Source organism: Amblyomma maculatum, chromosome 5 (assembly GCF_055883805.1).
Source record: "Amblyomma maculatum isolate TAMU_Amacu chromosome 5, ASM5588380v1, whole genome shotgun sequence".
Taxonomy (NCBI): Eukaryota; Metazoa; Arthropoda; class Arachnida; order Ixodida; family Ixodidae; genus Amblyomma; species Amblyomma maculatum.
Window position 1 is genome coordinate 93,755,859 of NC_139348.1, and position 13,701 is coordinate 93,769,559.

The window sequence follows — 13,701 nt, forward strand, 5'->3', positions numbered from 1 at the left end:
GCCGATTCAAAAACTGCCATACGTAACTTCTCGCGTGGCAGAATATCAAATACTGCCAGCAACATCCTCGCGGATATCAGACTCGACAGAGAGATAGAACTCGTATGGACACCTGCCCACTCAGGGAACCGAGGCAATGAGGCTGTCCACCAACACGCTCGAGGTTTTGTCGGCCGAGCGGTGAGACCTAATGCCGGGGAACTTGAAATGGAAGGATTGCTCACTTTCCTAGAGAGTTTGAAGTGTTGTGTAGGGTCGTTGTATGCCATACAACGACCCTGCACAACACTTCAAACTCTCTAGGAAAGTATACCCACCACCACACAAATCAACAAGAAATTGTTTGGAGGAAACTACAAACGAACCCCTTCCCCAACCCGGCGGTTTACTCACACATATTTCCGGACAGCATACGCTCATCATGCACTAAGTGCGGAGAGAAAGCTGACCTTTGTACAAAATGATGTGCGAAGCAGACCACCAGCCGGTTTCTCTTAAAAACTGCGTTCGATTCAGCCGTGGTTCTCTGCATCACCAGAACCGGTTCACGGTGCGCTGTACCAAAGCTCTCGATTCACAGCGTTCCCTGCACCATCGTCCGCGATTGATTTTGGTGCAGTTGCGCCGCTCTGGTAAAAAGCGCGGCACTCTCCTAGAAGTAAGTGCAGAAAAGTGGTGCACGTGTTGACGACGCTAGCAGACGACGCACGCAGCCAATGAGATGCTTGTAAACTATGGTCCACTTAGGGACATTTTTTCTCGTCGTCGACGGATCCGGCGTCATTATCCGGGAAAATGGCGAATTCCTCTAAGGTCTATTATGACAAGCCTCCCGAGTTCAAAGCTGAAATGTCGAGCAAGAGCATTTCATTTTGTACAGGAACTCGGTAAATTATGGTCTGTCCAGTCGATCGGTCTCGGTCAGAACCACTATGTAATAACTGTGTTGCCGTGAAGGAAGATGAGAGAGAGAAAAAACATTTATTGCTCTAAAAATTTCTGGTTTTAGCGGCGGGCCGATGTCTTCATAATCTTCGGCTTCTTCACAAGGTCGGCGCCCCCATTCCAGGGCACCGCTGAGTCTTGCTGCTTCGCAGGCGTACCGCACCAGTGCCCTTTGGGCCGTGAGCTCGCTGCCACAGCGTCTGGTTCCCCGCCCTCACTGTCTTAGGACTCCAGAATTTTATTAAAAGTGACTTCGACGATGTTGTCGTCCATGGCCTCACGAGGCACAAAAATAACCACACTCCGAGTACTTACAGGTCGCGGCCAACAAAAGAAAGCAAGCAGACGCCAAGGCTCGATTGAAAATGTCGCACCAGTAATGTGTGGCGCTGCTGACGCGCTGCTGACGCGCTGAAGCCTTAGCTGCACCTGAACCACAGAACTGGAACTGCACCTCACCGGCACCTGACTGGGTACGTGTGAAACTTTTTCAGAATTGGTGCCGAGAACTAGTTCTGAATAGAACAGACTTTTTATTTCACTTTGGACCTGTTCTCGAATCATGGAAACCCTCCTCCGATGGAGTCAGACTTTAAGCACTGAATAAGGAAAATGCGTGAAATTAGGAAAATCTTTCTAGTTGCTCTTCATCTCTCAAATAGTTCCATTGCGCCATTCCTCCTGCTTTCAAAAGGGGAAATATAGGACGTGCTAAAAAGTCCCTTCGTCCGCGAGGTGTGTAACACTTCTCGCGAAATTGTAGCTGCGTTCGATTATAGTGCAATATAGTTCGATTCAGCCGTGGTTCTTTGCACCGCCGGAACCGGTTCACGGTGCGCTGCACAAAGCGCTCGAATCACAGCGTTCCCTGCACCATCGTCCGGGATTGATTTTGGTGCAATCGTGGTGCCGCTCTGGTGCAAATAACCGCAGCATCCTTCTAGGAGGAGGTGCAGAAAAGTGGTGCACGTGTTGACGGCGTTAGCAGACGACGCGCGCTGCCGATGAGATGCTTGTAAGCATGGATGGCCTACTACAGAGACATTTTCTCCGTCGTCTATCCGGCGTCATTTTCCGCGAAAATGGCGAGTTCCTCTGAGGTCTCTGGTGACAAACTGAATATCTTCCTGAGTTCAAAGCTTAAATATCTAGCAACAGCGCTTCGCTTGTATGGGAACTCGGTTGCTGTCTGTCCGAACCAGCCGATCGGTCTCGGTCTGAACCACGATATGTAAAAAGTGTGTTGCTGCGAAGGAAAACATGGTGTCGGGTTCCTCGTCCTCACTGTCGGATGACTCCAGAAATGTCATAAAAATAACTTCGGCGATGTTGTCTACCATGACTTCGCGAGGCACGACAATAGGGGCACCGAGAGAACTTACAGCTCGCGGCCAACAGGAACAAGCGAGCAGACGACAAGGCTCGATTGAAAATGCCGCATCAGTAATGTGTGGCGCTGCTGGCGAGCTGCACCTGAACCAAAGAACTGGAACTGCATCTCGCCGGCACCTGAGTGGAACCAGCGGAACGTTTTCAGAATTGCTGCCGAGAACCAGTTATGAATCGAACAGACCTTGTGGCTTCATTGACCATGACCGAATGTGACGTCACATCTGGTCGCATAACCAAAACTGATGTCATCATGGCGTCACATCCGGTCATTACCGATGACGTCATCAGGCGGCCGCTGGATGTCCGTACTGCGCACTTTTCATTTGGCGCTTTCTCAAACGCCGCACCACAGAGTGTACGGAAGCAGACGCACTAAAGCAGGCATCAGCGGTGTTTCAAACAAAAGGCTGTCACCTCATCGCACTTTAATGGTGCAGATTAAGCCTTGAAAACGTTTTTCGTTATCTCATTTTCTGAGCATAAATAGTGCTTGCGTTTGTGTTCTGCAAAAGCAATGCTAATGATTACTGTCGCGTAAATTCCATAGATCGCATTTGCTATCTTTTTAAGTTGTGCGCTTAAAATAAAATTACAGCAGTATGGGCTCAGATGGGGAGGGATAGCCAGGGGGCGGGGGGGGGGGGGGGGGGGGGCTTACATGCGCATATTTGCCCGGTGTCCTTATTTTTCTTAATCCGTGGTCCTGCACCCACGAACATTCTTTTCTGGCACTGCTGATTCTGTTCGATTGATCAGATGGATTGCGGGTATCTACGACTGTCTGGTAGGCACACATGGTCAGCCTTTATGTGACCATGCGCATGCAGACTCGACAACCTGTCTGGCTGAGCCTGAGCTTATATTATAGAAAACTGGACGTTGACGGCAGTGATTCAGTTAGGCCTGCACATTCTGGGCCCGATGAACAGCGGAATTTAGAGCACTTCTCCATTTCTTAAAGAGACTATGAAATGCCTAAAATGAGGTAGAACAAATCGGTCGAGAGATAGGTACTCCCTATCCGAAGTCAATTCAATGCAGGAATTTTCCAGCTAGCTTCATTAACACCGTAGATATCGGCGATTACAAGTGGCGCTTCTCCTCTCCCCCCTCAGCTCAACACTCCAAGACACCAGAAGAAAAAAAAAACGGAGAAAACAGCTCGGTAACTCCGCCCCGCCCACGAAGCGTCATCGGGTGACGTTCGGTTCTGACTTCTGGTTGCCGCTTCTGATGATCGCTACAAAGTTTGAATATCGAATTACAGGTGAGCACGAATTATTCGTCCGCGAATAGTAAGTATTGAGATTAACAAAAGGATAGTGCACGTAGATTTTTTTTTTTTTTTAAGTCCTTTCGCACATCGTTTAGGAAGTGCTAATGTACGCATCGTCTGAGCCAGAATCGACGGCGCAAAACATCAGCAAAGCAACTCGGCACATGCAGTTCGGCAGCGCAGATTGTCATCGATTCCCGCAGCTACACGCGAATCGCGCACAGGAGGACGCGAGCGGCTACGCTAGAGACGCGCCGAAGCGGGTGATTTCAAAACTTCGTCCGCCGTGGCTTCGCTGCAAAAGAAACAATGCGACGACCAGGGAGCAGCGCACGACCGGAGTGCCGTCGGCCACAGCGCTCGCACCGGACAGCATTTCTGCGGTAACCTGGCGGCATTCGGTGCTGAACTTAAGCGGTGCCAACATTGTGTACTTTCGCGATGAAGCTGAGGGCAGACCATTTTTGACGCACGTTTCATTTAATTATCAACGCGCCGCACAAATGGTCGATGCTGCAAATACGAGACAGGACTTCGTACAGTACGCTGCTGCACCGTACACGAAGGTTGACGCTGCCTATTTCATGTGCTGCTCCTGAAATATGATCTGAAGCAGAAGTGTGCAATCGGTACGGTGTTGAATCGGACCAGCTCGTACTCTTTTCGCACTCCGGCGCCGACGCACACTTTCAGTCAGACGCCACCACCATCTTCACCGCGAATCGAAGAGCGAAGCTAGTGCACTGTAGCGATCGCTCAGGCAGCTCAGGGGGTTCACGCACTCGAGCGGACATCTCCATGCGAGCAGACGACTTTCGCAGTTACCGGAAGTATAGTGCCTAGACTCACTATACCGAAAGTGTGTCCAGTGTGTCCGTGACGTACTCTCGGTACTCGTCTACTCGTGACGTAGTTTCAAATCCGCCACGCGAGAACGGAGCAGACCGCGAATTTCAAAAAACGAAGTTTTTAAAAATTAATAATAAATTGCTACCTTTGCTGCAAGGAGTTGTACTTTGGGAGAACGCTCGGAAGCAATCGTTATACACATACGAATTGTTTATAAGTGACATTTCTAGCAATTTCATACCCCTTTAATCTAAAGCACGTTTACATATAAAGTAACACGCGCTGTTTTCCGAAAGTGGGTGCTGGAGTAGTAGTAGAATGGAGGAGCCTTAAGTAGTAGTAGGTCGAAGCGTTCTTCTACCATGTCCCCGTCTCAATGAAATGGTGGCAGTTTATTCTTTGGTCAAAGGAAGATTGTTTCAGTGCATAGTCGGGAGTAATTGCTGTAAGTATGCACGTATGCAATATGTGCAGTGCATGCAGCGAGTTTGCCCCGGTTTACTGGGACAGATTGATAAAATCCTCATTTCACTCTCTAATATATCTTTACGATATTACATGTTTAAATCTAATTAAGTATCAGAATAACTTTCACAGACGTTTTTGTGGGCCATGCGCTACAACAAAACAGAAGCTGTTTATCGCGCCCTCTAGGAGCTTTACAGTCGGATCAGGGATGTTCTCGAGCCTTCTCTAGTTCAGAGCATCGTCGGCATCGCTGCCTGCCTTCTGTCTGGTGTCCACGGCGACGTTCGCTGTCCTAAAAGAGGAGTTGCTTTTGTTGGTCCTAAACGTGCGTATTTCAGCCTGTTCTTCCCTGCTCGTCCTACCTACTGCGCTGGCACGTTTTGACTTCAGCCTGTGGAAGATGGAAGAAAGAAGGACGGATGAACGCTCGATATGTAACCACCCTGTGTCTTTGATGCTCGCGATCGCTGTAGCTATTTGCAATATTTAATCTCGGTTGACATGACGGCAGTGTTATTGAAGAAGAATCAGTGCCGCTGAAGAGTAGAATTGACGCTTGATGACATCTAGCTTGCGAACAGCCAGCGCTTCAAGTCGTGTTGCAATTTGTCAATAATTTACTCATTCATATTAATCTGTTGTTAGGTAAAAAGAAACAGTTCGGTTTGTATGCGCGTGAAGTATCCATCATTCTAAGGAAATGCGTAATCCCTGCACTGTGCACCTTGTAGCCATCGGTAGAAGCAACGGCGCTGTTGCTCAAACGCATCCGTTTTTCACACACAGTTTTGCGAGCTAAAGAGGCTTGTCCAGTTATTAAATGGCTACTGACAGTGAGCATGGATATATTTCCATTTCGCTAGCATTGAAGTGTATACTAAAGATGCATATGGGCCTGAGAAGGAATGTCATAACAAGGGAGATGCCATTTAATTATTGCCATATTACCACATGATGTGTGAAGAGTGTTCCTCATCACTAAGTATCAAACTGACCATATAGACCAGCTTCTTAAAGGTTCGCAGGCGTTCAGTGTAGCTGTTATCTCATTTTGCCTCTTTAAACTTTTGCTATCAGTGGTGGCAGTTTATCTGTATGCCAGCATGGGGATATTCTCCGAATTCCCCCCATGCAAAGGCAGTGTATTTTTTTAATTTCTGACACATTGAGATGTGAATAATAAGGTCATTTACACCACACACGCGCGCACACACACATGGAGCTGTTCCTGCTTCATAGGAAACTGCCAGTTAGATTGCCATGCTGCCCCGCATACAGTTTGCAGTATAGTGGTTGTAGTTTCTCTGTGTGCACCCTTATGCTGGTGATATAAATGTAGCAGGCAATATGGGAGCACAGGCATTGTAAAATTGATTCCATCTATGCGCAGTATAACCATTGCACTCTGCAACTGTTACTGCTTTTTAAAAATGCCACAGGTGGCATTCAATTATTTTTGAAAACAGTTGTAAAGACACAACTAAAGGCTAACTTTCTAATAGTTTTTAAGACCAAGAAAAGAGTGGGAATTTCTATTGTTTGCAGGGATTTGTTCCCATTGCTTACTTGTCGAGCGTCTGGCTGTTTCTGTCAGTTTATCATGACTCACGCATATTAGTAATGTATGGTTTCATCTGCACCGTCATTCCAACAGGATTGTTCGTGACGCACCGGGGAGAACGAGGCAGCCATGTCGTACATGCTGCAGCACCTTCACAATGGATGGCAGGTGGATCAGGCTATCCTGTCAGAAGAAGACCGGGTGGTGGTGATTCGCTTTGGCCATGACTGGGACCCCACCTGTATGAAGATGGATGAGGTGCTCTACTCTATCGTAGAGAAGGTATGCAGGTCCCCTTTGTTTTCAATGTGTGTGTTTTCAATGTTCCTGGTCTCCTGGACAGTTACCAGGTGGAATGTGACTGGCTCTACGGGACATTTTTTTTCTCCAGACATCTTGGCTTGGCAACAACCATGCAAATGCCTTTCCATAATTTATGTGAGAGTCTGCAGTGCTAATGTCTGGTAACCTGCTTCATGACATTGAAGTGAACTACTACTGTGCACTGTTATGCCTTGAGACAGGGTCGTAAGAGGACAGGGTGGAGACTCATGGTTGGAACTTTGAAGTGTCGATTTCGGAATACATCAGGCTACAAAGGGAGAGATGAGTACAGGGTGGAGACTGATGGTTGGAACATTGAAGTATTGATTTTGGGACGCACTGGACACGTGAAACTGGTCAGCTGGGCAATGCACATTGAGCTCAATATTCATGATTGTGGAGATTGCACTGTCATGATCAGCTTGTTGCTTGCTTGGTTTAATAATAATAAGTTCGATATCTTCAAGTGACCCAGGTTGTGAGGGATGGTGTAGTGAAGGGCTCTAGATAATTTTGACCACTTGGGGGTTCTTTAGCGTGTACTATGCAATGTCTGTGCACGGTAAACAACCACATGCGGTCAAAAGTATTCGAAGCCCTTCACTACGGTGTTTCTTACAGCCTTAGCCTCTTTAAGACGTTGAACCCTACAGATGAGCTTTTCATTCTAAATTTTATTTGTGCCTGTTGTTATTTTCATTTTATGTCTTTTCTTTAGAATGGAGAGCAGGAAGTGAATGAAGCCAGTGAAAATGAGATTGAGTGGATCAGATGGCACTGAGCTACCTCGTGGAACAGTTTGATGTCCGCACTTTCTGTTAATGACTGGACAGACCAGCTTTATCTCGGTGAGGAAATGAGAAAGAAAGGCGAAAGGGAAGGCCAACATACGGGCTGGTTTGTTGAGTGCGGGCTATCGGAATCTGATAATGTGTACAATTTTAAAGAAAGGGAATATAGCAGCAATTCATTTTTACTTCAATACAGGCAGGTTGTGCGCAGTGCTCTTCGTTGTATAAAACTCATTAACATCACAAAATCCGACTTCATTACCTTCATCAGCTTGCACTTCGACAACAAAAAATCTCGTTCGTTGTTCTGCAGGTGAAGAATTTCGCGGCCCTGTACCTCGTGGACATCTCAGAGGTGCCAGACTTCAACAAGATGTACGAACTGTATGACCCGTGCACAGTGATGTTCTTCTTTCGCAACAAGCACATCATGATAGACTTGGGCACGGGCAACAACAACAAGATCAACTGGGCCCTCGAGGACAAGCAGGAGATGGTGGACATCATCGAGACAGTGTATCGAGGTGCCCGCAAAGGCCGCGGTCTGGTCGTCTCCCCCAAGGACTACTCCACCAAATACCGTTATTGAGTGTGGTCCATTTGGGTCATTAGTTTTTCTGGTGGAAAGACTGCTTGTGGAAAAACTGGGCTGGTAAGGGATCTTTCGCCACTTTCTGTGATTGTACAGAGATCATCTCATTGAAGTTGGCCTACCAAAGAACTGTGCCTGCAGTTTGTGTTGTTCGTTTGTTTCTCGAAGGCCTGCATGATTCCTGAATTGAGGCTATGCTGTCACCTTAAGCAGCAAGGGGGGAGAGATGGAGGAGCAAAGAAGTGGTAGGGTGCATTTGCATGTGGGCTTACAGATGGATAGCATACAAAGCAAGTCATGATACTAGACACAAAACCAGCAGCAGCCTTACTTTCAACATTGAGTAATTGGGTCAATGTTTGCAGTGGCAAGGATATATATCCGGTGCTCATGGAAAACAAAAATGGACTAAAACCAGTTGCAGATCTTTTTTTATATAAACATCAGGAAACATCACAAAACTTTTGACCAGCCACGCTTTCATCCATCTTATGTGAAATCACCCTGTTAAAGCCCAAATTTTTTGGTATTCTACCAACAGCTGCCTGTTCCTGCTTTTGCAGTTGCCAAAAGTGCAGAAATTTTCATAACTGCATTGCCTTTGTTGTTTCCTCAAAAATAAAAGCTGCGCCTGAAAAGGAGTGGCTACATTTTGGAGAGTGGCTCTGCTCGTGATTTCATAGTATGGCCCTGTGAATTTTGTGTGTCCTATCTTGTATGCTGTTAATTACTCCATATTAAAAATTGGTTTGTACATTGCAAAACTGCAGTTAGAATAGGTTAAGCTCACTATACATAGTGGGCAGCTTTAGTTTCAGCTCACTTGTTTATGTGCCAGACTTCTTAACACGATGTGCAGTTGTTAAACACCTCGTACAGTTGATATACAGTTGGTTATGCATGAAAAGCTTCAAACCATTTATTGAAGGGATAGGAGATATTCTGCACAATTTTCACACATTGCGTGCTTCTCTCATAGCCCGAGTCGCTTTGGGAAGTTCAACCCAAACTGTCACATTTCTTCTTTTCACCCTCTTCTTTTCTTTCCTTTAAACTGTAGAGTTGAACACTCGCGGTGGAAAGTGAGAGCACATGCTTCAATAAATTCCCATTAGCTGGAGGATGTGAACATAGTATTGCTCGTTTAGAGACTGCTCATTTGTTCCTGAATAATTGTCAATAAGTATTTTGTAAAACTGTTTTGTCTACGCAAAGTTTTGCTCTATGAAACTGGGTTCTGAATTCTTAAGCAATGCAATTCACTATGCCGCCTTACTATCGCTTGAGCTCCCTGGCCAGATCACTCATTTCTTCTACATGAGCCATTGGTGAAGTCAGTGAAGGGGAATCATTTCCCATTGTAGGTGTGGCCAGTGTATGTAGAACAGGTTTTGCCTTTTTATAAGGAGAGCGGAGCCAGAAACAGGCATTTCATTTCTGTCAGGCTTTGTTAGTGCTGTTTTCACTCATACATTTGTACCGAAGGCCCATATGCATACGCACATATATTATCATTAGTTCATGTGCACTCTCATCTTTCAAGAGGCTGCATAGGACGCACTGTACAGGGTTTCTTACAGAAAACCAGCGGTTCTGCAAAGTTCTGTGGAACTTTGTACTGGCATCAACACTCCATGGGATAAAATTGTACAGTTGATGTTTGTCTGCTTATGTCACTGCTTTTCACTTAAACAGCCATCAGCGTTTCTCAAGCACTTCCTTGTGCATGATTCTAAGCTGCCTCAGTAGAATAAGCTAGCGTATCCCCTTCCCTGCTGTTTCTCTCACGTGACAAACTGTGTCCCTTTATGCGAGTGGAATTGTCTAAACCAGTGGCTGTCAACCTCTCAGTTATCAGTGTGTTAGTAACTGCTTGAATACTGGATAAGGCAGATAAAGAGCTTAGAGCAGTGGAGGGAGACGTTGTATAGCTCGTGGCCATGAAGGGGACCTGTTTGTGCGCATGTGTAAAATTGCTCCTTGAAGAAATGCAATGGCAGTCATAAGACCAATTTTGTATGTTGTGCTTCGCATTGTATTTTATGTTTCCTTTGATAATGTACAAGGTGGTCTACAGGCATGGTTTACGTCTGGATGTTAAGGAGCCTCAGGTGGTCAAAGTTATCTGGAGCCCACTACTAGGGCATCCTTCATTGCCTTGGTCAACTTGGGATGGTAAGCTTCATAAATGAAAAACAATCTCTTTCTTTCCCAGTGGAATAAATAGTCAGTCCTCCGACCAATACTCCCATTCCTAGTGTACAGTGTGTCACACTTAGAACACAGTGCACAGATGTGCCTCAAAGTAAAAAAATTAATGATAGGGCTTTCACATGGTTAAAGGGGGACATGGGTCTTAAAACTTTGTTACTTACTTACTGCCCAAATTTTATGAAACCTCACAGAATTGTTTTTTGTGCTGATTTCAAATATGCAAAAATTTCTCTTCTATGGCAGATTCTAAAGGTACTAGAAACTTATTGCTATTGTCTGCTCAAACAATAGGGGAAAAAATGCTCATTAAATTTTAGTACACAGGTAGATTCTATAAAGTGCAAGGCATGCAATGTTGGAAGCACATTTTTTATTTTTGCTTGTAAAACTTTTACATATATCTTATTTTGAAATCCTTACACATTGCCATGCCTGTGAGTGCAAAGTTCAGTGGGCTGCTAAATCTCTATTAGCTCAATTTTAAAACTGCTTCCAACATTGCATTCCTTCACTTCATAGTATCTACCCATATATTAAAAGTTAATTTCTGATTAGCATTTTGTCTATTGTTTGAGCAGACAGTAGCAATAATTCTCTAATACCTTTAGAAGTAATTGCCCTAGAAGAGAAATTTTTGCATATTTGAAATCAGTAGAAAAACCTGAACAATGCTGTGAGGTTTTATAAAATTTGGGTAATAATAACAAAGCCAATTTTAAGACCTATGTACCCCCTCAAGTTGAATCGTCGTGAAAGCTGTTTAGATGCAAACATAATCATCCTCATAAAACTTGGATATCCAGTATTTTTGAATACCTACTGCCGCCATTTATGCAGCATTGGTAAACTTACATGGTCCAGCTTCCTTACAGAAGATGGACACACTGCACACTTTTTGGTTTAAGACATGATGTTGCTATGCTGTGCTGATGAGGCTAAATCAAGGCCAGGCTTCTGGGATAGCTTGGCTTTTGAGGCTTTCGTTGTGAAAGAGTGCTTTCATTCTAAGAAACGAAAGTGCAGCAAGCTTGAGAGCAGCATACTGAAGCCACGTTCCTGCTTCGTGGTGAAACCTACTTTATGTTAAAAGCTGTTCGGGACATTTCTTATATTCCCTCCAAAGTATGACGGACAACATGCATTCACTTGGTACTGTCATCGCAGTTAATCTTTTGTTAGGCAGGAGCCTGAAGACAAAGGTACTGTTGAGTAACCCATTGTTCAATGTAGAGGTTCAGAAACTTGCTTTGATAAACCATCACATTTATCACGAGAGAGTGCTGTGGAGTAGGAGTCTTGCCTCTCTCTCCAGGTTTTCACAGTCCTGCTGTAACTGTGTTCCTCTCAGAGTTTACCTTTAACAAAAGCAGGGAGCTGACAGTACCAACTAGCCCAAGTGACGTGCAAAAGGCACAAGTGATGCAATAACAAATGTTGGCTGAAAACAAGGCCTTTTTGCCCAGCTAATACTTGTTTCCTTCAAGTGATACTGTGTGCCCTATATATAGTGTGTTGCTGTATTCAGTGGAGATGGCGTTTGCCGACTGCCCCAGTTGTGAGGGGAAAGCAAAACCTACCTCAACTGCTCAGGTGGAACTCCAATTACCAGGCAGCAGTGTGGTACAACTCTAGTGTTATGTGCACTCATGTGCACCGGAAGCAAACCTTACATGCTCAATGCTTTCAAAATAACTACTGCTTTTACTTAATGACAAGTTGTGTGCACGAAAAATGTGTATCACAGGAAGAAAACGAAGAGGACTGTTTCCTTCCTGTGACTGTTTTTTTTGTGCCCACAACTTGTCATTAATTAAGTAAAAGCCGTGCACTAACTAACCCAACAAGAGGTCTTTCTAACCTTCTTAACTGCTACTATCGCCTGGAACTAATACGGCCAGCACCAGATAGCTCAGGCACACGAACCACAACTCTGCCAAGGGTGCAAGATCAAATCCTCACCACGGTGGCTGCTTTTTGATGGAGGCGAAAGGCAAGGGACCCAAGTACTGTGCAATGTCGGTGCACGTTAAAGAACCCCACGTGGTCAAAATTTCCGAAGCCCTCCACTACAGTGTCTCTCAAAACCCGACTCGCTTTGGGACGTTAAGGGGACATGCTCTGGAATGAAACATTTTTGTTAATAATATTAGAACCAAGTGGCTGAAAATTTGATACTTGTGAAATGTGGATTTAATAGATGGTTTGAAGGTCTAGCGCTGGCAGTAAATCGGGCACAGCAGGATCGGGATACCAGCCGCAGGGCACAGCTTCAGCGCGAGCGAGATGGGCGCCGGAGCCCAGCGATGGTGATGGCGATGCCGCAGCGTTTTCAGTTCTTTGTCTTCTTTACATTTCCCCCGCGTGAAGAAGTCGCCATCCTGGCGACTCAGGGAGAAGAGACGACCAGAGGGTTGTAATATGGCTTCAGGCGGCTAACGTGGACAACCTCGCGGCCGCGACGGCGGTGGTCGGAAGAAGGGGTGACTGGCTCGATGACGTAGTTCACAGGGGATGTGCGTTCCAAGACGCGATAAGGTCCATGGTATTTGGTGTCTAGTTTGTTGGTGGCAGGAACGCATAGCCAAACGAAGCTGTCGGCCAGGAACGTGGGAGCAGGGGTATCGGTATCATGCTGATCTTTGCGATAGCCTTGAGTGTTGCAGGTAAACGTGCGAGCTAGCTGACGGCATTCCTCGGCCTTCTGTGCAATATCTGACAAAGCACTGTACTCAGAGGCATCTGGATGGTATGGCAAAATTGTGTCCAGAGTACAAGATGGTTCACGGCCATATAAGAGAAAGAAGGGCGAAAACCCAGTTGTTGCTTGGGTGGCAGTGTTGTACGCGAACGTTACGAATGGCAGTACCTGGTCCCAGTTGGAGCTTCCCGATTCAGATGTAACATACATTGCGAGCATGTCCCCAAGCGTACGGTTGAAGCGCTCCGTGAGGCCGTTTGTTTGTGGGTGGTACGCAGTTGTAGCCCGATGTATCGATTTACAAGACGACAGGAGCTCTTGAACTACTTCGGAAAGAAAGATACGACCTCTATCACTGAGTAGCTCGCGAGGGGCGCCGTGTCGAAGAATGAAGTGGTGCAGAAGAAAATGGGCTACCTCTCGGGCTGTCGCCGCAGGAAGTGCAGCAGTCTCGGCGTAATGGGTTAGATGATCGACGGCGACGATCACCCATCGATTACCAGCGGCACTGCATGGTAGCGGACCATAAAGGTCGATTCCCACGCGATCAAACGGGCGAGCTGGACACGGTAAAGGCTGGAGAGGGCCAGC

The 13,701-nt window shown here is 46.0% G+C and overlaps 1 protein-coding gene across 2 annotated transcripts; it reads left to right on the plus strand.

The window, feature by feature from the left end:
- The first annotated feature begins 5,126 nt into the window (after positions 1 to 5,126).
- Positions 5,127 to 9,870, plus strand: Dim1 (thioredoxin-like protein Dim1). 2 transcript variants are annotated; one of them, XM_084603900.1, is made up of 3 exons: positions 5,127 to 5,255; positions 6,585 to 6,773; positions 7,920 to 9,870. In XM_084603900.1, the coding sequence occupies exons 2-3, from the start codon at positions 6,621 to 6,623 to the stop codon at positions 8,193 to 8,195; spliced, it is 429 nt and encodes a 142-aa protein (XP_084460026.1). In that variant the 5' UTR covers positions 5,127 to 5,255; positions 6,585 to 6,620; the 3' UTR covers positions 8,196 to 9,870. The 2 variants fall into 2 exon arrangements, with proteins under 2 accessions (XP_084460026.1, XP_084460024.1); XM_084603898.1 differs by having other exon boundaries at positions 5,157 to 5,364.
- The last annotated feature ends 3,831 nt before the right edge of the window (positions 9,871 to 13,701 follow it).

What these genes read in the sequence shown, in the direction of transcription:
- Dim1 (XM_084603900.1), top strand. Translation starts at nt 6,621, where the DNA reads ATGTCGTACATGCTGCAGCACCTTCACAATGGATGGCAGGTGGATCAG. An exon ending in TCTACTCTATCGTAGAGAAG is followed by an intron (nt 6,774 to 7,919) that starts GTATGCAGGTCC and finishes GTTGTTCTGCAG; the next exon opens with GTGAAGAATTTCGCGGCCCT.